This window comes from Humulus lupulus, chromosome 2 (assembly GCF_963169125.1).
Source record: "Humulus lupulus chromosome 2, drHumLupu1.1, whole genome shotgun sequence".
NCBI classification, from domain to species: Eukaryota; Viridiplantae; Streptophyta; class Magnoliopsida; order Rosales; family Cannabaceae; genus Humulus; species Humulus lupulus.
In genome coordinates, this window is record NC_084794.1 from 247741283 (window position 1) to 247765659 (window position 24377).

Genomic DNA, 24377 nt, shown 5'->3' on the forward strand with positions numbered 1-24377 from the left:
TTGCCACGTCATCAAGAGCCATTTTTGGGTAAACAATTTCTAAGATGTTTGCCATTCCAATATCTTGTGATCAACTCACCGTTTAATCAAGCAAGTTTGTACGTGCCTAGCTGTAAAACATCTACAATCTAGTATAGTCTTTCCCAGTTGGGCCCCAAAACTCCTGTTGTTGGATCCTTAGTGTTTTGGCACACTTTTCACAAGACTAGATCTCCTGTTGCGAACTTCCTTCTTTGACTCGAGAGTTAAAATATCGAGAAACTTTTTGTTAGTAAGCAGCTACTCGCAACTGTGATTGCTCTCTTGAATTGAAGATGAACCCAAGAAATTTTCCCAAGCCTACTCCAAACGTGCACTTTAAGGGGTTAAGTTTCATGTTGTAATGCTTCAAAATATCAAAGAATTCTCCTAGATCTTGAACATGCCCCCAGCCTTTTTTGACTTGACTAGCATATCATCGACATAGACTTCCATGTTATTGCCTATCTGATGCTTAAACACCATGTTGAGTAGCCGTTGGTACATCGCGCCAGAATTTTTGAGTCCAAAAGGCATTACCTTATAACAATATAAGCTTATGTCGGTCTTGAAGCTGGTATACTCCTTATCAGGAGGGTGCATGCTAATCTGATTGTACCCTGAGTAGGGATCCATAAAAGTAAGGACCTTATGCCCTATTGTAGCATCAACTAGCTGGTCAATGCTTGGAAAAGGAAATCAATCTTTTGGGCATGCTTTGTTTAAGTATGTGAAATCAACACAGGTCCTCCATTCGCCATTACGCTTCGGTACTGGAACAGGGTTTGCAACCCATTCAGTGTAAAAAGTTTCTCTTATAAACCCATTCTCTTTCAACCATTCAACCTCCTCATTTAAGGCCTTAGACCTTTCTTCGTCAAGCAACCTCCTTTTCTACTGAACAAGTTTGAAATTTTCCTTGTCGATATTCAAGGCATGGCTAATCATAGTAGGGTTGATACTCACCATGTCTTTGTGTGACCAAACAACACATATTGGTTGTGTTTTAAAAACTTATGAGTTCAAGTTTAACCTCTTTAGCTAAGTTTTTTCCAATTTTAATTATTCTGGTCGGCTCTTCTTTGTTAAGCAGAACCTCCTGGAGTTCCTTAATTGGTCCCACTCCAGTTCAAAGTCAAGAGGATCAAAGTCCACTTCCTCGCTTTAGGAAGCACCTTATTTGGAGGTGTTCTGCTCATTTGAGGAAACCTGCTCCTAACCTCTGAGATGCTAACTTCCATTATTGTTGTTGGCTCGTTTTCCACTAGTCCAGCAAAAATCATGTTGTTCATTACTAAGCCTTTTTTTAGCAATGGTAGTGGAAGAGTTGTAGCATTCTCGAGCTTCCCATTGATTTCCTCAAACACATCCAATTCCACCATTGGTTGGGAACTTCATTGTTAGATGAAAAATGGACGCGATAGCTCTCTGAATGATAAGTATCGACCTTCCAAGCAAAGCATTGAAAGTTGAGGATAGATCGACCACAAAAAAATTGGACACGACCGTGTTGTTTGTTGGTGCTACTCCAACATTACTGCTAATCTAATTGTCCTTATTGGAGTCATTCCCTCTCAGGTAAAACCATATAATGTCTGTGTGCAGGGCTCAAGATCTTGAACAGAAAGTTTCATCCTTTCAAGAGTGGTCAAAAAGGATGTTAATGGAAGAAGCATGATCCACCATGGTTTGTGAAATGATCATATTGGCAATTTGGGCTTCTATTACCAAAGGATCGTTATGTGGGAACCTGACGTGTGTGGCGTAGTCCTAGGTGAATGTAATAGGCTTGCACTCTATCGAGGTGTTTTGGGAGTACGCTCCTCGACGGCTAACACCTCTTCTCCTGGCTCTTGGCGTAGTGTTCAGGCATATCGTTCTAGGGCCTTTCTATTATCGCCAACCAGGTGCAGTCCTCCACAAATCATTTCTAATCAACCTACTATAGCAACTGGTTGTAGTGGTTGTGCTGGTGCATCAGGAGTTCCTGTGGTAGGTAGATTCTGCTCGACTGGGTGATGAATATATCTTCTTATCGCCAGATGGTTTTGACAAATCAGAAACTCGATTTCGTCCTTAAGTGGATTACACTCATTAGTTTCATGTCCTGGTTGGATTAGGTTTCTTATAGGGTACTTCGGCTTATGTAGCTTGAAAGACATCTACTCATGATTCTAAGAGTGCAAAGTAGGTGGTAAAATGAGGCACATATTCTTGTGGCTTATCACTGGTCTTTGCTCGTTTATTGTCGTTATGATTGCCACTGCTAGAATTGTTGTTCCGCTTACCACTGTTCTGGTTATTCTTGTTACCATTGCCACTGGTTGTTTGTATCTGGTTATTTGCACCTGAGTTTTTTGTTGGTGCAGCACTATTCCAGCTTGGTTAGCTTTGGTCAGCCTTCTGAATAGCATCTTTCAGTTTTATAAACTCATATGCTCGATCGAGAAACTCTCTGGTCGAGTAGATAGTTTTTCTTCTAAGGTTGGTCTAGAGCGGACCTTTAACTTGGAGTCCAGCCCATCAGTTTTCCATCATCACTGACTGTCTTAGAGCGACCAGCTTCTTGCATGAAACACTGCAGATAATATTTGAGGGGCTTGTTGGGTTTTTTTTAATGTCAACAAGGTCATTGAGCTCGACTCGCAGAGTTCAAGCAACAAAATATTGTTAGTAGAAGAAACTCACAAATGCTTCCCAATAATTTATGGTTCCAGGCTCTAGTTTTAAAGAACCATTGTTGTGCATAGTCACTGAGCGTAGTAGGAAAAATCCTGCCATGGACATCATTTCGAACCCCTTGGAGATTCGTCTGTATCTCAAAATTGTTCACGTGGGAGACGGGGTCTTCTTTACAAGTATACGTCTTCCAAGTTGGCATCTTTAACTTGGGAGGGATAGCAAGAGCATTGATCCGATCAAAGAAATGAGAGCCTTTCCTTCTCTCTAAATTGATGTCAATTGGTTTTGGGGTTGTTAACTCCCAAACCATTTGATTTAAAGCATTGAGTTTTGCTTGAATAACATAGGCAACCAGTGGAACAACTGCTGGGGCAGCGACTAGGAGTGTTGCAGCTTCATTTTGTGGTGTTGGAGAGGTTACTAGTGCAACAGACCCCACAACATTAGACCCATTGCCTTCCCAAAGTTAGACAAGGACATCTCGCAAGTCACGTCCCTGATTTCCAAGCCTATTAAAGACATTATTTCCTCTAGGTTTCCCCAACATTCTGGCTATTTGTTCGATGAGCACCAGGAGGTCGTCTGGCTGGACAATTTGCTAGCTCGTGCTGCCTTGGTAGGACAAACGATCCTTCAAGCTGCGTATTATCATAATGATGGACACCCAAGCGGACAATTTGTTCTGCTAAGGCCACCTGAGCCTCAAAATATCCCTGCTTGGGTGGCCTTGGCAGGACAAATTGTCCTCTTGGGTGCCCATCATTATGACGGTGGCCATAATATTGGTTATCATGGGGTTGGTAGTATGGACTATTGATAAGTACTGAATTTGTCTATTTTTAATTCATTATTCTTTTATTATTATGCACTTGATTATTTATTTGTATATTTTTAATTCGTTTATTTTGTATTTTTAGGATTTTCAAGACATTTGGGTGAAAATGAATGAATTTGTGATGTTTTACAAGTAATGATTAAGCTCAGAATTACAAGTCTGAAACTTCACACTTGATTTTGATAATTTTCCAATACTCTTTTAGAAATATACCTAGACATACAAGTTTTATATATTTTTCTTAGCTTTCTATAGCTTTTTGAATCATCCAATTCCAAGTTATATAGAGGAAGTTATGCTTAAAACACTTTCGGTCACTGCAACAGAAGAAAACCGAAAAACGGGAAAACTTGCTACGGCTGCGGCTAGCCTTATTCTAGGCCGTGGCCTGGTGGACAGAACGTAGTGGCCGCGGCCAGCAATGTCCCAGGCCGTGGCCAGAGCCCGATTTTCTGGAAAATACATTTTTCTAGCGGCCGCGGCCGCCAAGAAACACTGGTCGCAGCCGTGCGACAAATTTTTCCTTAAAATTCAAATTTTAAATGTAATTTTTCATGGGCTATAAAAGAGATTAGAGTTAACTTTTATGAGAACTTTGGATGGCGATTTTTAGAGGCTAGAGCAGCAGAGGAGGAGGAAAAAACATCATCATCTATATTCTTCAATCTAGTTTTTCTTTCTTCTCAAAACTCTTTTATTTTCATTGAATATTTATGTTTATGAATATGAATATGATTATGGGGTAGTTTTCTTTATAGTTAAGGGTTATTTCAAAACCCTAGACATGAGATCTTGAATGCATTAATGAATTTTATTCCTTTTATTCCCTTATATTAAATTGCTTCTATTTTTCTATTTGAATGTCATGGATCTTGTAAAATCTTGTTTAGATGACCACTAATTAAGGTTTTGCATTGTTCTACTATCATCTTAGGATTTCTATTCACCTAATAGTTTAGGATTCTAAGTAAAGTGATAAATTGCAATTAAGGTATTGTGACGGGTATTTTAATTGTGATGAGAAATAGAACTTAGGTTAAATGAATCCCATGCTTAATGAATTTGTTGCCTAGATTAACATGTTTCCACAAAGTGTAATGCTTTTACTATGTTAAATAGATTGCATGCTTAATGGGTTTATTGCTGGGTAAAAATGGTTAATTAAGAACGCTTAGCTTTAATTAATTATATTAGGGAAACTGGGATAATTGACTGCTTAAGTGTTATCTGCGGGGTTAATAGTTTAATTGGGAATAGGGAATATTATGCATCATTGTTGATAGATTGATTGTTGAAGGTGGAGAGTAATTCTTGACTATTTATTTAATATCGTTATATCCTTAGTTATTCAATCGTTGATATTTATTTCATTTTATATTTTCAGCTATTAAAACTAAAACCCCTTATTAATTTCAGTCAAATATTATTTTGAATAATAATTTGATCATAGTCCTCGTGGGTTCGACCCTTATTTACTGCTATACTGAAGTAGCTGGTGTAAGTGAATAAAAATATATATATATATTTAAATTTGATACAGCATACGACACGCATCAACTATCTTCTTCATCGTCATCATCATAACCATCACAATAGGATGTTTGATAGCTACTACTTGTTTCTTGGTTGTTTCTTCCCATGTACCTTCTTGGTGGGTGAACATGATTGTACCCAGCTAACTGATTACGTCGAGGTTTTTGGCCTCGATTTTGACTCATTGGTCATTTGTTCCTTGGTTTTTAGAACTGTTGACCAGGTCTTGGATTTTTTGGATTAGGAGGTTGTCCTCCTCTTGGGTTTGATCACCTTGGTTGCCTATCAGTAGGCCTTCCATCTCCAGCTACTTGTCTACCACATCCTTGACCTTGGTCACGATTGGGCAGCACTTGTTCATCCTGATGGAGTTGACAAAATACTGCTGGTCGAGTTCCTCTGTTCGAGTGATTACTACGTGTTTACCCAAGTGGAACTACTTGGTCTCGGGACCTTGCTGGTTGGGCAAGCTCTGAAACTCAACTAGTGTTCTTAGGTTGAGGGTTCATTGGTCGAGTTCTTGCAGCTTGGGTTTACTACAAGACGACTTCTAGCAGCCTTGCTACTTCAGTATTATGGGGAGCAGCTTATTCTTATCGAGCTTCAAGAGCTCATTGTCATTGATCCATCAAGGCCTCAAAGTCTTTCCTCTGCTTGTTCAAGGCTTCAGCTATAGCTTCTTGGGCTACTGCTTGATTCTCATGCATGGCACACAAACTGCTCTTGCATTTGTCCCACAACTTTCTTTAGCTACTCAATATCACGATTGAGGTCTTCCTCTAAGTCCACGTGGGGCTCGTCATGCTAAATGCTCCTCGTGGAGGTAGGCTTCCAGGTGGAGGAACCTGTTGACCAGGGTGTAGAGGGGGAATTTGACTGCTCAAATGGCGATCATGTGGTCTAGTAGTGATGTTTCCCCCTTGTGGTTCATTGCTTTGGCTTCTAGTAGCGATAGCCGTTGATTCAGATAGATTGGTGAGTTGTGATTCTTAGATTTCAGCTCTCAATGAAAGCACCAAAATATTGAACAACATTTTGGTCAACGACATTGAGTCAATATGAATGATAGTAAATAATTTAAAGAGTTGAATTCAAGTAAAATGACACAAAGAATTTATAGTGGTTCGACCCCAAGAGTTGGTAATGACCTATGTCCACTTGCACTTTTATTAAACAAGAATATCTCATACTCAAGATCAAGATCAAGAAAAACATGGTTCAACTGAGTTTCCTAAGCCTGAGAGAGAATACAATTCGATAGGGATTTTGTATGTAAAATGTGCATAAAAAAATTATGACTGCGGGAGATCTCTATTTATAGTCCCTTAATTACAAACATGATCTAAGCCCTACCCATGTAGTATGAGATTGTTACAACTGTTTACATATTTAAAATAGTACAAAAGACACATTTAAATATCACTTACATAAATATCCCTTGATATGAGGATCAATCTTGTTATCTGACACTCCTACGATTAGGATCCATCTTCGAGCAACCTTAAGTGGTTAGTAGACATTCGACCAAGTTATTATGTTCGACCAACAATGTCTGTGTAATTTCAATGTCCTCAAGGTGGATAGCTCCCTTCGTGTTGATTGAGCACACTCAAGCAACTCATGTATTTCGACTAGTCCTTGCCAATTCTATACTGCCACGTGTCATTTTATATGCCATATCATCATGTTAAGTTTTAGGTTAAATAATTAATATGAATTGAAATATTATAATAATATTTAATACAAGACTAGATATCTAATAATTATATTAATATAAAATTAAATATTATAAAATATCATTGTAACAATAATATATCATACATAATCGTATTTTTTATTAAAAAAATTATCATTTATATTTAAAAAGGTTATCATATTATACATATTTCAAATAACCATAAATAATATTTTAGTTTGTTTTTTCTTTTCATATGTCTATGTCATTATTTTATATATGATATTATTTATTTATTTGAAAATTATATGACAATCATAAAAATTTAATAAAAATAATTAATAAATTCTATAAATAAAAATAAGCAAATATGCATTGCATGTTGCTTGTATATAATATATTAAAAATTGTTCAAAAAATATATTCATTTTACATTTAGTACTATGCTGTTTTGTTAAAGAAAAAAACTAATTTGTTAAATGTATATCAATTTTTAATTAGTTTTTTTAGCATATTTTTAATTTTAATTAGTTTAAAATTAAAAATTAATTTAAGAAATAAATTATTATATAAAAATCAAATAAAATATATATTTTTAAAAAACTAATTTGTTTAATGTATGTCAATTTTTAATTAGTTTTTTTAGCAGATTTTTAATCAGATTAAAATTTTAAAAATAATTTAAGAAATAAATTAATATATAAAAATAAATAAAATGTTTCTAAATTAATTAAAACTTAAAAAAATTATTTTCATATAATACATTATCAAACAAGAAAATAATTTATTTACTTAAAAAAACAATAATAATAATAATAATAATAATAATAATAATAATGAAAAAAAATTAAGTGGGTAATTTTAGAAGAGATTTATATCAACAAAGGTGTCTAACATTTCTGAAAAATATCATCTATAGATTGTCAAACTCTTGTAAAAAATATTTAGTTTGTATCTCAAACTTTCTAAATATGTATCACATTCATTTTTTTTCTTGTTAGAAAATAATTTACAAATTGTGAAACATAAATAATTTACGACCTAATTAATTATAAAAAAATTACTTAATTATAAATCATTTTTAGCTTTGTCATAAACTGTTTTCTCTTATACATTCTTAAAATTAAACTTATAAGATGAACATTTTGTAAATATAAGACATACAAAATAAAGTTTGTTCACCTATTTTGATAAAAACTGGGAAGCTGTACTAATAAATATAAACCCGTTTTGAAAGTTTTGGAAGCAGCTACCCTCCATTTTGTCTGGGCCGCCAATAACAATGGCAAGTCTAACACACACCACTTTAGCCCTCCCACCCAAGGCAGTCACCACCACCACCCCCGCCACCACCACCACTCTTCTCACGGCTCTGTCTTACTCCACCAGCACCGCTCACCTAAAACAAGTCCACGCCCAAATCCTCCGTTCCAAACTCGACCGTTCTAATTCACTCCTTCTCAAGCTCGTACTCGCCTCCTGCGTCATCTCCCCCAGCCTCGACTATGCTCTCTCCGTCTTCACTCATGTCTCGAATCCCGGTACCCTGTTGTCTAACAAGTTCTTGCGTGAATTTTCTCGCCGTGCCTCGGCGGAGAAGACCCTTTTGGTGTATGAGAAGATGCGAAAGGAAGGAGTGGGTGTGGACCGCTTCAGCTTTCCGGCTATCTTGAAGGCAGCGTCAAAAGCTTCGGCTTCGTTTGAGGGGATGGAGATTCATGGGCTCGCTTCGAAGTTGGGATTCTGTTCGGACCCCTTTGTGGAGACGGGATTGGTTCGAATGTATGCGGGCTGCGGGAGGGTTATGGAGGCTCGCTTGGTTTTCGATAAAATGTCTAGGCGAGATGTTGTCGCTTGGAGCATAATGATTGATGGGTATGTATGATTATTGCTATCTTATTTGCTCTTTCTATTTTTTTATTTATTATTTTACTTCTTTGATTTAAATTGAATTGATTTGAAAAGATGTGTCTGTAGATGATGAAAAAAATGTGGTGTTGGTACTTGCAAGCTTTGTGCTCGAGTTTCTGGGAACAAAATATATGTAGAAAATAAAATACAAGAAATTTATTAGAAAAATGATAAATTCAGTTTTCAGAAAAACCATTGACTTGTACATCTTTTGAACAGGTACTGCCAGAGTGGTCTTTTTGACAAAGTTTTTGTTCTCTATGAAGAGATGAAGAACTCTAATTTCGAGCCAGATGGGATGATACTTTCTACCATTCTATCCGCATGTGGCCGAGCTGGAAATTTAAGCTATGGCAAAGCCATCCATGACTTCATCATTGAGAATAATGTTGCTGTTGATTCTCGTTTACAAAGCTCCCTTGTTGCTATGTATGCGAGTTGTGGCTCTATGGATTTGGCTAAAAAAATGTTTAGCATGATGTCACCCAAAAACTTAGTTGTTTCAACTGCCATGATTTCTGGATATTCAAAACTTGGGCAGCTTCAAGATGCTCGATTGATATTTGACCAAATGGTTGAGAAAGACTTGGTCGCTTGGAGTTCCATGATATCTGCTTATGCCGAGAGTGATTGGCCCCAAGAGGCGCTTAGGTTGTTCAATGAAATGCAACAGTCGGGAATAAGTCCTGACCATGTAACAATGTTGAGTGTCATTTCAGCCTGTGCTCATCTTGGTGCATTGGATAAAGCAAATTGGATCCATATTTACGTTGACAGGATGGGCCTTGGATGTACTTTATCTGTTAATAATGCTCTGATTGATATGTATGCTAAATGTGGGAACTTGGGAAGAGCAAGAGAGGTGTTTGAGAAGATGCCAAGAAAAAATGTGATATCTTGGACCAGTATGATTAATGCCTGTGCAATGCATGGTGATGCCTTCAGTGCTCTAAGTTTCTTCAATAAAATGAAAGAGAGAAATGTTGCACCCAATGGTGTCACATTTGTGGGTTTGCTTTATGCTTGCAGCCATGCCGGGTTGGTTGAGGAGGGTAGAAAGTTTTTTGCTTCAATGATTGGTGAATACAACATCGCTCCTAAACATGAACATTATGGTTGCATGGTTGATCTCTTTGGCCGTGCCAATCTCTTGAGAGAAGCTCTTGAGATTGTAGAGACTATGCCCATGGCTCCCAATGTTGTCATCTGGGGGTCTTTAATGGCAGCTTGTCGGGTTTATGGAGAGTGCGAGTTAGGAGAATTTGCTGCCAAACGCCTTCTTGAGATGGAACCTGACCATGACGGTGCCCTTGTTGTATTATCAAATATTTATGCCAAAGAAAGAAGATGGGATGATGTTGGGAAGGTGAGAAATCTAATGAAAAACAGTGGCATTTTTAAGGAGAGGGGATTTAGCAGAATTGAATTGAACAATGAAGTCCATGAGTTTTTAATGGCAGATAAAAGACATAAACACACAGATGAGATCTATGATAACTTAAGCAGGGTAGTTAGTGAGTTAAAACTGGTTGGTTATGTTCCAAATACAAGCAGTGTTTTGGTTGATCTGGAAGAGGAAGAAAAGAAGGAAGTGGTTCTTTGGCACAGTGAGAAGTTGGCACTTTCTTTTGGGTTGCTAAGCAAAAGTAAAGATTCATGCATTCGCATAGTTAAAAATCTTAGGATTTGCGAGGACTGCCACACTTTCATGAAGATGTCCTCAAAGGTGTACGAGAGAGAAATTGTTGCAAGAGATAGGACTAGGTTTCACCATTTCAAAGATGGTCTCTGCTCTTGTAAAGACTTTTGGTAATGACTGTATAAAACTCTCATTTAAATTGGTTAAACTAGCATTTATACCGTCTCTTTATTGTTCTCCTCTTCTCAACCACATTTAGTAAAGGAAATATATAGATTTCCTCGTTACATTGCATAAGATGGTCATCATATACAGTTTGATGTACAGTTTATAAATATAAGTTTCATTACCAAACAGAACAAAAAAGTGGAGGAAAATACAAATTCAGATTCTCACAAGAAATGAGAAAATTGGACGTTATCCATCAGGTTGGGACTTGTACAGCCCTTTCGGCAGCGAAATTATGGTGTTGGTAACTCTCAAAAGCAGAGAAGAGCCATAAATCATGCTTCATCTGGCCAACTATTCTTGACACCCTGTATTTCAAGATTGATAGCGCTGCTGAAACCAGTCTTGGATTTTCAAGTATTGAGCTGCGCCGATATTCCAGAATCCATGTATTTGGATCGAATTGAATTGCAGAGGATCTCCATTTCTGGTGAGCCCATGAGGAATTCGCCTTTCGAATGACATAGCCAACCTTTCCATCTGACCACTATTCAAACCAACAGAAAACACATATAACTCATAAAGCAAGAAAAGAAGTATTTTTTTAGTTGCCAAATCAAGACTACGCTAATTGAGGCTGGTAAGTTTACCTCTGTGACTCTGCCAGATACAATGGTGAACGATCGAGTAGAGAATCCAGTTGTGAGTAATCCTGCTGTCTGCAGAGGCCATCCCCATATTCTTATCTCCTCTCTGGACGATTTGTACAATTTGCAGTGCGAGCTTAGCAGCAAAGCATCCTTAAAATCCGTAAAAATAAATAAATAAAGATATTTTGAATACGTTTTTCCATAGTAAAAGAAAGAAAAAAAAAAGCAAATGAAAACTTAGTTACTAAATTAAGCACCTGGCTGATTTCCCATCTGGAATTAGCGTAGCTGCAATTAGAAACCTTATCAAGGTCAACAACACCCTGCAACGATTTCTGCAAGAACCTCAGTTTCCCTTTCAAATCTTTCACAGCCGAAGATTTTTCTCCAAGATTCCTCACCATATCCGGAGTAAACACAGGTTTTGAAACCTCAGAAACTATCCCAAAAAACCCAAATTCAGCCATGAAAATCAAGCTAAACACCCCAAACAATCTCAAGAAATCGCTACCGCAGCCCCATTGTCTCTCTTTTCTTCTCAACTTCTTCTCTTTTAGATTAGTCCTGGCAGATGATCTGAGACGTGGGGACACCGGAGTCCGAGGGGTGTCCGATCTCGGCGTGGACAAACTGGAAGCGCTAAAAGAGATGGGAGTGACTGCAACCTTGGGATTTGGCCTAGAAGCGGTGGAGAGCTTGGAGAGAGAGCTCATGGGAACGAGGTCAAGAGTGGCATTGATACTTGCCAAGCACATTTCGCAGCTGCAATTCGCATCTTTTCGGCAACCCGGGTAGTAGTAGCAGGAGCTGTCTCGGTATTCTTCTTCGATGGAGGCGGTAGTGGTGGTCGATTTGGCCGAAGTTGCTGAGGATAAAACGGCGACGTTTTTCATAGTTGCTCGTTGAGACTCAGTTTTCAGTGTGTGTAAGCCGTTGAGAGATTTTAGTGTGTGTAGTTTTATATTAGTACGTGAATAATGAAGTTTTGAAATTTGAATACAACGGTCATATTTAGGACGGTTAGAGTTAGACCGTTGGTTGCGCTTGCGAGACAGAATGTTAAATGGGGAGGCACTGGTAATTGACTGAAATACCCTTACCCATGAATTATATACGAAACAACAACACCAATGTACGTTTTCGGAAAAGATTCCAAAATCAAATCTAATTGCTTAAAGTAGGTGCACACCGGTCGAATTTTTGGGTTTTGGGTTTTACGGGTTTTGGGTTGAGAAAAATAGTACCGAAACCGATATGAAATTTTTGGGTTTTTTCGGATTTCACTCTGGTTCGGGTTTCATTTCGGGTTGGTTGGACCATTTGTGTTTTGGGCCGAAAAACCCAAATTTGCAAAAATATCATTTTTTTTTAAATATCATAAAAATATCATTTTTTCTCAAAATATCATTTTTAAATAAATTATGTTTCTGTTATATATGATCTGAATATATATTAATGTATATATAATATATATCTATTAATATACATATCTATTAATATATATATATATATATAATCATAAACTTAACACATACAAGAAAGAATAACATAACTTACCAGGGGAGGCGGAGCTGCAGAGGGAAGCGATCTGTGGTGGAGGTGGTGGCTGGCCTGGCCTGGCGACGGCGAGGCGTGTCGCGTGAGTGAGGGAGAGGGAGGGAGGCGATCTGGTCTAGTCTGGTGGTGGCTGGCTGTGCGGGTGGTGGCTTGGCTCTGTTGAGGGAGGCTCTCGGTCCGGTCGACGTCGTGCGTGAGTAAGGCTAAGGGGCTGGTCAGCGTCGTGCGTGAGTAAGGCTAAGGGGCTGGGCAGTTGGCTGAACTGAACTGAACTGAAAGTTTGAAAGAGAAGAAGGTGTCGTGAGTCTGAGAGATGAGAGAGAGACTTATTCAGAGCATATCTGGGGCTTTTTTTTAAATTTAGTTCGGGTTTCGGGTTAAACCCGAACACGATTGTGGCAAATTGTAAAACCCGAACACGACTCGATATGTTTCGGGTTTGGGTCGGGTTAAGCCCAAAATTGACGGGTTTTTACAAAAAATCGGGTTTTCAGGGTTCGGGTCGGGCGGGTTTTCGGGTTTTGCGGGTCCCGTGTGCACCCCTAGCTTGAAGTGTCTCCTATCCTACTTAAATATTTTGGGAAGACTGACTATTAAAATGCCATTTTTTTTTCTTTCTTTCTAAACTATATAGTTTCCAAATGATTTTATCCCTATCATCACATAAAAAAAAAAAAAAAAACTTTATACCCAAGTTCTACACTAGTAACTAGTCAAGGCATTCCAACATAGCATTAAATCTTTATCTTAGTGTATAATTATACAGAATTTACATATAACATAAAATAATTTGAATTTTGTAAAAAGGAGATATCGTACGATTTTTTTTCGGTATATGTATAAAGTATATTTACCCTATATAATATTTTTTTTAAGTTTTACTACCATTATATTTGTTTTCACTTTATAGTGTATAATTATCAATTATACAATTATTTGGGTCAAAATCTTCCCCAAAATATGTGAAAGTTATTATCCTTCATCTTGTCAGTTGATGCAGTTCCTCGGATTGATACACATTTTATTTTATTGGCAAAACTAATAGTATAAATGTGTTCATCAATTGAATTGAAAGATAATACTGAATGAGGAGTACCTACAAAAAGATATTTAGATGATTAAGTCAGTCAATCGTACTCTCTCAATTCTCAATTGAGCAATCAACAAACAATCCAAGGTCCCCAAAATGAGATCTTACCTACTATTTATAGAAAAATGAACGAGCAAAGGAAGTAAAAAAGCTTCCTTTGATTGGTCTACTTGTTCATCTTTATAATTCCTTCTCCCGCTCCTCATTCTTTTCGTTCAAATTGTGTTATGAGATCAATAACACAACATTTAGTCTGTCCCTATCTCCTTCAGCTCATTTTTGAACTTCTTGATTTATGATGAGCTTATTGCGAGCTTTGTTCTTCTACGATGGACTTCCATGAACCCCTTATTCATTCACCCTGAGTTTTACACTCTTCAATAGTTCATTAAGAGCTGGAAGTTCTGCATTTATTCATTAAGAGTTGTGGGCTCTTCATTTATTTATTAAGAGCTGTGAGCTCTTTATTCGTTCAAACAAAGGTGAGAACTCTTCATTCATTGAATCAGAGTTAAGAGGTATTCATTCGTTGACATGGGAAAATATTTCCCCTACACAGATTTATTTGTTTTATGTTTTTGTTATTTTAATTTATATTTTTTTATATTAATTTGTATATAAATGTTACATTTAAATCATAATTTTTAATTTAAAATAATAATAAATAAATTTTTTAAAACTTAAAAATATAATTTTGAAGGGCACTCAAAGAGAGTTCTAAAAACTTATTTAAAAGCATTCAGTATGATCTTTTAGGACACGTGGACATTCTTTGCAAGTCGTAAAAAACCCCAATTTTTAAGTCTCTCAAATAGAGTACTCCTAAACAAAATTTTAGGGCTCGCTTTCTGTAGTAGTGAACTTTTTCATAATGTTTGAATACTTCATTGTATAACTTTAGATCTATAAAAGTCACTTTTAGATGTCTTCTACACAATCTCATTTTTCACTTTTCTTTAAGTGAAAAAATTGTTAAATATTTTGCACCTCAACGTGTAAACATTTTAACTATTATATTTAACAAATCTCAACATAAAATTGTGAAGAAACTTAGGCTAGTGACTTGGTCTTTGAGGCTTTATGGGCTAGTATTGGTAGACATCATCGTCTTCCTCTATTCTTTCATATGTTTCTTTATGATTTATATATTGTTTTCTTTTTCACCTTTTCTCTTTCCAAGAAAGCAATTTATGGTAGGCCCAATTCTTTAGATGATATGGGGATTACAAATGGAAGAAAAAAATAGTTTCAGGTACTCACACTGAGCCTATATAGTTTTGAAGAGAGATTGTAATTTTTAATTTACGGTAAGTGAATTACAAGTTATATATATATATATATATTTATATGTATTTTTTGTGAAACACCATTTCTTCTTACCTCAAACTTTTACAATACAATATCAACTTCTCGATATTTTCTTTATATCATCTAAAGATAATACTTTTCAATATATTTTATTTATGAAAATAAAAATCTATAATAAAAGAGAGAGGAGAGAGAAATTATTAAAAAACTAATTTGAAGAAGCTAAAGTTGTAGCTAGATCTAATTATGCACTATCCAATACATGTATAATAAAAAGCACCATTACTTTTTTGGATTCTTTCTTAGCTATTTTACATAGTCAGATATGACTGCTCTAAACAAAGTATGTTTATAAGATTATATTATTTTAGTACAAAAGTGAGACTATTATTGAATTTGAGTACGACTTACCCTAATCCATTCATAGATGTATATAATATCCCATTCACTTTTTTGCTCAAAAAACTTTGTCAAACATTTGAATTTTGTACCCTGTTACTCGTATTTTCCGAGTAGACAAACATGTGCGACTACCTATAAAACATGTGACCTCATCGACATGTGTCAGATTCTAATGCCTAGCAAGGAGCTAATTAGCATGAACTACACTTAACCAACTCTAACTTCACGAACCAATGGAGGAGTCTCTGATGACCATCAAGAGTCTTGAGTGCCCCATCCTTAGAGAAGGCCGAGGGACGGGGTCCGAGGAAGAGGTTCCTTTCTTGGGAACCATCCGCATCCTTTGAGGAGCACTTACCCACGTGTCTGCTCATGAGAGGTGGGGACACTTACCTCTGACATAAGTTGTGGTTACCTGGGAACGTGAATATTCCCTCTGAATAGCTAACATAGGAGGATGCCAAAAGATCAAAATCATACACTTAGTATGAGATGGTGCACCACCTAACACTAATGCCACTACCGAATGCGGTCGTACACACATGGACTTGGAAGCCTCCGAGAAGCTGCTTGCAAGGAGGAGTTTACTTGGCGGACAAGTCTAGGCCTCCTCACAGACCACCTTAAACACACTTTACACATTTTTCTTATTGTAATTCAGGATTAAACTGGTAATTTTATTCCCATGTACTAAACCCTAGATCAGAGAGCATTAATCTCCTCAAGGTGCCTATAAATATGGCAGAGAACTCATTGTATAGAATAGATCATGCTTGTGCGTGCAAAAGCGCTGCCGAATTGCCAAGAGAACTTGAACCTGTGCAAGTTTTTCATCAATACCATTGATTCGTGGAATAAGCATTAATAAGTTGAACCTTGTAAACTCCCTATTGTCATTGTCATTTTCATTTTCTAGTTCTTCCTTGTTTTGCATGTCGTTAACTCTTACATCAACATAAAAGAAATATCAATTATTAAATGATTATACTAAATCTATCCAAAGTACTCTAATGATACAAACTTGATAAACCAATTAAACAAATAAAATGATCATGTTACTATTACGAAAGAGCAGTACTCTAAGTAGTCATAATTGATATAAATAGTCTTAAACAAAAAAAGCCAATCAACCAAATAAATTTAAAATTACTTAGGCATTAAAAAGTAGTTGGTAATGTTCGAGTTAAAGAATTTATTTTGACAAAAAAAAACAAACAGAATTGATTGTGTAATATTCCATGTGGTATATATATATTTGAAAGGGTGTGTATATAATTGAATGACCGAAATTTTTAGTCAAATCAAAGTTATTTTGAGTAGTCAATGGCTGTATACTTCAATAAAAAAAAATAGTGATATTATTGTAGCAGCAACAATGTGGTGACAATCTTGGCATATACTTGGAAAGGTTACATCATCCACTGTAGGCTTTTGGAACAAACAAAACACTTTGCGTGTTTTTTCAAAGAATTGTCTCAAATTTACCATGTCTCATTAGTCATTAGAATATATAGAAATATATGGACATGTTGTTTACTACTTTAGTAGCAGTTCACTAAAAACTAGGTTCTAAATTGTTCGAGATGTAACTGGTCCAAAAGGGTATGTGATCCTCGTCATGTACATCATGTTGTAGTGTTAATTTCTCCTTGTCGTTTTCTTACATAACCATTCAACGACAAAGGTTTTGGTTTCATATTTAGTTGCTTTAATAATTAATGAGGAATCTCTCACATTAATTAAATTTACTTTATATATATATATATTTATATTACTTTTGTTCCTACAGTCATGTTACGATACACATGTACATAAAATACATATAATTTGACTAGAAGTCATTATTTCCCAAGGCACACAGAAAACAAAAAACTGCTTGAAGATGTGGACCTGAAATTTATTGCTCGTGACCATAGAATCTAGGCAAAGATTTATTGTTTTGTTGAAAATATATATATATATATATATATATAATATGTCTGGTTAATCATTTCATTTTATTAGGTAATGTTTATTAAATGCAATTAATACGTGTTACAAAATGAATTCCCTGAACGGAAAGGCATTTGGGAAATTGATGGTTGAGTACTGCAACATGTGCTAATACTACTGTCAATGGAGGTTTGTACTTCCTTGGAATTAGATTCTTGATGCCCCTGCTAGGAGTATAGTTAGATGTTCTCTGTTCATATCAGATATAGAACTTTTTGAAAAAGACAATTATTTCGTTAAAAACAAAAAAGTATTGCCACATGTAACCTTTTATGCTCGATCCCATTAAAAGGGTACTAAGATTTTGAAAAATATAATTATTTTTTTCTTTCATATATTAGGTCTTCAATTCTTTTGAATTATCATTTTATATATAATAATTAGACAAATATTCAATTTGTATTAGTGTAATTAATGTTCAACTCTACTGTTACGTACCTTTAATATTTTTTTTTTAAAGTTAGCAATACAGTTATTATTTTATAATACTCCTTATATATGTATGTGTTGAAACACGTACATGTAATTTAATGCATGTTTTTAAGTACGTAACTATATTTGAAAATCTTTGAATAAAGACTGGAAAACGCATAATGAATATATATATATATATATATAATTTTAGGGAGATTCTTAGGGTATTACTTTTGCTCCTATCATAGGGGTGTTTTCTATTTTTGATATTTTGAGAAATTATAGCTCAATATTTTTATAACAACGTACATAATAGTTATAGTAGACATTTTATCAATTTTCAAGAAATTTCGATGAATTTATAGTGACAAAATCAGAGTTCAAATAGTATGTTTTCTACACGTATAAAAAAATCAGACACGCGTGCAATTGACTTATTAAACTCTGATTTCGACACCGTAAAGTATTCGAAATTTCTCAAAAATAAATAGGATGCATGTTATAATTATAATGTACGTTATCATGCAAAAAAAAATTGAGTTATAATTTCTAGAAGGGGCAAAAATAGAAAACGCAAGAGCAAAAATGATGCCCAAAATTCTTATATTTATATACATACACTACACTACACAACTACATGCGAGTCACGAGTGTATCCATATGTGTTAGATTGCTTATTTGGATGTGCAACCCTTTATAAATATTATGATAACACTCTTTGTCAACACTAATTTACTTCATAAGGATTAAATTCCAACCATTGATGGTAGTTAGTGGTAGTTACTAGTAGGATGGTTCAAAATGTGCATTAAATTACTTATTTTCTTAGAGAATTCTGATGTTTCATTAGTCTCTATATAGCTTAACTAATTATATTTAATTTATTATTAGAAAACAATGAACCTTTTATGTTATTGATTATTGGTCAACATTATCTTTTTTTAATCTCCATAACTTTGTTTATTTGAGATTCCTTTGCTCGATATTAAAGGGAAGAAAAAAAAATTGGATCCTAAAGAAACTAAACTTGTTAAACAAGCACCTCACCATCATTAAAAAAAGTAGTAGTTTTCTTTTATTAATTAATAAGATTAATAAAAGTAAATATTTATTTCTTCCAACCACTAAGAATATGGTGGGGGAGAAAGTCATACTTTAGGTTGAATAATTGAGGCTTGTATGGTATAAATATTAATATATATATATATACAGTAGAATTAGTCATTTCCTTTATGGTGAAGTGGGAGGTTGACTTCAAATAATACTGCATTTATTTATGTAGAGTAGGACTAGATATGTTCTTGATTTTGTTGCTTTTAATAAGCCAAAAATTTAGACTGGTTGAGAAAAATATCTTAGACACCAAGAAAAATAATTGCCATATGTTTTTTTTTTTTACATTATTCCAAACCCAATCATTTTACTTTCTTTCTAAACCAGGTTGAAAAGTTGTATTTTTATCGACTTAAAATAAGAATTTTCCACTTGGTTAGAATTTCCCAAACATGTCTGGATTTTTTGTATGAGAAGGGAAAAGAAATGAAGTGAAAAACAAAGACAGAAAACATGGTCATCTTGATTGCTTGCCTAGAGTACTCATGATTTGGATTATTCTAAAGAAGGAAACTCGAAAAAACAGGAGGAAAATAATATGTATATACATATTGGTGTTAATATAGGAATGAATGATAGATATTTTTATTATAAGAAAATTAAGAAGCATGGAGTTGATTGAATTTTTTCCACTTGACAAATTCAAGATAAGAAAGTGAATAGCATATAAGTGGGAAAAGCTAAATTATAATCAAAACTAAGAACCAAGTCTTCAACTTATATAAAAGTCCTGTACATGAACAACGATGAGAGAGAGAGAGAGAGAGAGAGAGAGACTTGTTATACCATGATAGGCCAACAAGTTCAACTATCAATATTATTGTAACCTGAAATTAAGAGGTTCATATTCCTGATCCGGTGCTGCAATTATGAAAACCCCCAAATTAGTACAATGATGTGGTTGTTGATCTTGAGTACTTCTTGGAAGAAGAAGAAGAAGAAGAAGAAGAAGACGGCGAAGATGATGATGACAAATCACCTGACCTTCTCCTAAGCATCTGTCTCATCCCATCGGCCACTCGAACGGCGGGGTTTGATTTGAACTTACGACAAAACGACATGTGAGCTTTCACAGCTTCTTCCATACCAAATAATGGACTACTTTTTCCTCTGCTAACCTCATCTCGAACAGCTTCTGAGCATAACCCACATAGCCATTTTCCATCAAATTTAGACTTGACATCTGTGATATAGTCTTGAGTACAATCTTCTTTTAATCCACAGCACTCACACTTGGCCAACTCAATATCCATTTTCTGTTTTTTGTTTTTCCTTTCTGAGTGACTAGTTGTATTCTTTGATATAACAAAGTAGTGTGAAAAAAAGGATTCGATATGAAGAAATAAACTGCTCAACTTACCAAGCAGTAGTACGAATGGATATATTATAGGGCTACTTTTTCCTAGTTGGATGTGATTGCAATGATGGTTATGCAAAGTGGGTTTCTTTTATACACTACTACTCATCTTTTTTTTGTTCCACCTCTTGTTATGGTTTTCTCACTTGGTGTGTGGTTTGATGGCTTTGTTGCTTGAAGAACTAGGAAGTGTTTGGTGCTGTCATGAGAGAGAGAGAGAGAGAGATTAGAAGAGAAGGAGAGCTTATAAGCTAATGAGAATAGGGAAAACTGCCATAATTTCATCCATGTTCTAAGGGACATGGGGCAGTGGGAAATGAGACAAGGGTGGTCAGGTGGGGGCCACAAAGCTGGCCCTTTATTGCACTTTGCACTTATTGCAAACCCAATTAATAACAAGTGATGCTTTAGAAGAGAGCTTAGTAAATTGCTCTATCTCTTATGCTAACAATACTCTTATTTTTTTGGCGAGTTTGGTTTGTTTTGTTTTGTTAAATCATATGGTAGTTTTATATTCTTTTTTCTTTTGTCTGTTGAGTGACAGTTACTTTCGGTTGAGTGAGAACGGTCTATATATACATGGCTCCTTTATGATGTGGCTTCACTTGACTAGGCTGTGAAATGGCTCAAAACTTTTGTTTGGGTTTTGGCTTTTGTTTGTTTGGTTTATCTTGGTTCCATGAACGTGTTGACTGCTTGACTTTGATGCATTATTATAATTTTTAAAGGCTTACTATTGGAATGAGGTCAACATCACATGCCCTGCTTTATTGACCTATGGGGCTTTGGGTTGTTGAACACCCAATGATATATCCAACGGCTGTTTATTATTTAGGTCTTCTTTTATGTTTTTATCAAACTCTAAAATTGGTTTGCAAGCTTCCATTCCAAAAATAAAAAATAATATATCACTATAAAAAACGTGATTTTTGTCGACACTTTTTTGCATCGGTAAAGGTTGTCAATTGCGTCGACAATTGCCCTAAAATTTTTACTAGTGCAGTTTTGCGTCGGCAAACAGTGTTGTGAGAACTTGACCACTAATATAACTTTTGCCAGCGCAAAATAAAATACGTCAACAAAAGGAGACATCACCAGCGCAATATTGCATAGGGAAAAATGAGAAACGCCAGGGAAAAGACCAAACCACGAAGTTGTGGGAATGACTTGATATGAACTCCACCAACACAGGTGATGAAACCTGATAACAATATATGGAATACAACCCCAAACTTTGCAAAGAACAAGTAAGTTGAGTTCTGACTCATTATTTATAAAGAGATAAGAACCAAAAACTATGAAATGTGAAGACACCACACCAAGATACTTAAGAAATACACATAAGAATCTAAATGATAAGTCTAGTTGCTGAATGTCACAAGAAATAATCTTGATAAGTTCAAAATCTTCTCAAGAACAAAGAAGCACACAAAATAACTAATTGAAAATTCTCTTAATCTGATTACTTGATTCAAACATACAACACTTGATCCTATTTATAGGAAAATTCGTTCACCCCCTTACACAGCAATAAATGACAATTAAAACTCAAAATAAGATCCATACATGAATCTGACTTGAAACCATAAAACTGTAATAAATGCACAGCTAAAAACCATTGAAATAAGACCTAAAATACTTAATAACCAAGGAAAAATGTGCACCCATGTCTTGGAAGTTATTTGAAGCCCTTCCAAGGTGTAAACAAACTTAAATGAGATAATTTTGTGTCTTCCAAGACTTATGAATGTGGATGCTCTTTAAAAAGGGCATTAGCTAGAACCTTGACAATGTGGATTGGACTCTCTTTATTTTTCTTTGGGCCTAAGTTGGGCACCCATGAAGAAACATATAGTTCTATTTGCTGAATCAACCCATTTAGAGCCTCTTTGAAACGTTTAGCTCTAAGTCTTGTAATTGCTCCACTAGGCAAGCTTTGTGGATCATGATGATCCACGTTCATGATGATTATGAACAGTTTCATTAGCTCCTTGATTTTCATCATTCTCCCCTTCTTGAAAATGATCTGTCCTCAAATCATCACTCGCATCAAAAGGAGTGATAACTCTACAAAATAGAGTTATTTTACCACATTTTTTATGCTAATTGTTGCTTAGTCTTTGAGTTTTTATGTAACTTATTAAGTTTTTCTAAGTAATTTTGAATTTATTAGTCTTATTGTAATTTTATAGATTTTTGTGTGTTTTTATAGATATTTTATTATAATATGTTGTAGTTTAATTATTTGAAATTAGTGTTGTTAGATTAAAAGTTAAAAATGTGATTTTATTGAACTTAATTGCCAAAGTAAATTATATTTTAATTAATATTTTCATGAACTTAATATGATTTATTTTATAATTGAAGATATTTGATTATAATTTAATGTTTACTTATTTTGTAGGATGTACTTTGCAATTTTTATGCTTGAAAATAAAGAAGAGAAAAGAAAAGAAAAGTGTTAGGTTTGAAAGAAAAGAAAGACAAAATGGTGATTTTGAAGCTAGGCCCAAAACAGTTGCCCTTGCCCAGCCCAGCACCTGGGCCCGCGCCTGCCCCTCCAGGCTTCAGCCAGCCCAAGCTCGAAGCTGCTTCCTCTAGCCACGGCCCAGCTGCCCTATTCGGCCCACCAGCTACCCCAGACCCGCCTGCCACCAGTAGCCTCCGGCCACCTTTCCATTCTCTTGAGCCCAAAAATTGTCCCTTTGTCCAAAAATGCCATATTTTTACTCAACTTTTCTATATATTTCACCACAAAATCATCATTACACCCTTCAATTTACCCCTTCTTGCAATATTATTATTAATTTAATTAATCTAATCAATTTAAATTGATTATGTTAATAATCTCATTTTGGCTATAAATATGTACTTTCAAGACCATTTTTTGGGTGTTTAATTTTTTGTTACCATATTCTTTTCTACCAATTCTCTCTACCATTCTCTCCTCCATTTTAGAGTTTTTCAAGAGCATTTTTCAAGTATGTATTCCCTTTATTTTGTAATTTCTATTCTAGTCATGAGTTTCTAATCTTTTTAAGATTATTAAGGTGATGATGAAACAATATGTAACTAGATAGTACTTATTTTGTATGTTGATTTCCCATTTGTGCAACAAAGTTTATGGATTTTTCTTCTTCAAATATCTTCTTTCATCTTAAATATCATGTATTTTTTATTGTTAGGACATATTTACACTTTGTTCTTCATTAGTGCAAAATCATAATATTTTTTGATTAAGGTGTGCCATTGAATTGTGCACATCGAATGCTTAGAACAAAAATATTATGTTTTGCCTTATAAATAATATTCATTGATTTGTTTGTTGTTTCTTTAGATTGATTCACACTAAATACTTTGAAATATATCTTAAAAAGTGAAGATAAATCCTATATTTCTAAAATAACTTGTGCTTAAATAGAATATATAATTTGAATAAGTGATGGTTTAATTAATTTTTACTATTACTAAAACTTAAGAATTAATGTACTTATAAATATTATTAAACTTATGTTTTGTGGATTCTATTATCTTAATAATCTTGCTTCTACCATTTTGTTTACAATTATTAATTTAGTTATATATATGTTTTCTTTAATATCTTTATTATTATCTTTTATTTTATTTTCTTGATACAAAAATCTCATCAATCTTTGGAGCTAGGTTAGAATTTATTAATTTTTGTTTAAAATAGTTTTCTTTTTATTTTAGACAACTCCTTTGGGTTTGACATCCTTGCTTACGTGATCACTATTCTATATGAACAATTCATGCACTTGCGATATAAATATTTAAAACATACCAATTTTGGGTCCATCAAGGAGATAGATCAGAAACATTAAAGTTAGCACTTACTCCATACTCACAAGCTAAGTCAATCTTGTAGGCATTATCATGCGTTCCATGACTTGAAATTTTCCATCACCCCTTGGAAGCAATTTTGAACACCGGTTCTCTGGAAAACACTCTTTCCTCGTATATGTAACCACACCCAATCTCCTGGTTCAAAAATAACCTTTTTGCGACCCTTGTT

At 34.8% G+C, this 24377-nt stretch overlaps 3 protein-coding genes across 3 annotated transcripts; 1 reads left to right on the forward strand and 2 right to left on the reverse strand.

The window, feature by feature from the left end:
- Window positions 1-7967: 7967 nt before the first annotated feature.
- On the forward strand, window positions 7968-10522 carry LOC133819158 (pentatricopeptide repeat-containing protein At4g14820). The gene is made up of 2 exons (XM_062252330.1): window positions 7968-8618; window positions 8874-10522. The coding sequence occupies exons 1-2, from the start codon at window positions 8026-8028 to the stop codon at window positions 10465-10467; spliced, it is 2187 nt and encodes a 728-aa protein (XP_062108314.1). The 5' UTR covers window positions 7968-8025; the 3' UTR covers window positions 10468-10522.
- A 139-nt stretch (window positions 10523-10661) lies between these two features.
- LOC133819159 (uncharacterized) lies at window positions 10662-12130 on the reverse strand. The gene is made up of 3 exons (XM_062252331.1): window positions 11369-12130; window positions 11112-11261; window positions 10662-11008 (listed from the first exon to the last, which is right to left on the reverse strand). Exons 1-3 carry the CDS (start codon window positions 12002-12004, stop codon window positions 10718-10720), a joined length of 1077 nt encoding a protein of 358 aa, XP_062108315.1. The 5' UTR covers window positions 12005-12130; the 3' UTR covers window positions 10662-10717.
- Window positions 12131-19635: 7505 nt separating this feature from the next.
- Window positions 19636-20605, reverse strand: LOC133819160 (uncharacterized). The gene has a single exon (XM_062252332.1). It carries the CDS (start codon window positions 20238-20240, stop codon window positions 19872-19874), a length of 369 nt encoding a protein of 122 aa, XP_062108316.1. The 5' UTR covers window positions 20241-20605; the 3' UTR covers window positions 19636-19871.
- Window positions 20606-24377: the final 3772 nt, after the last annotated feature.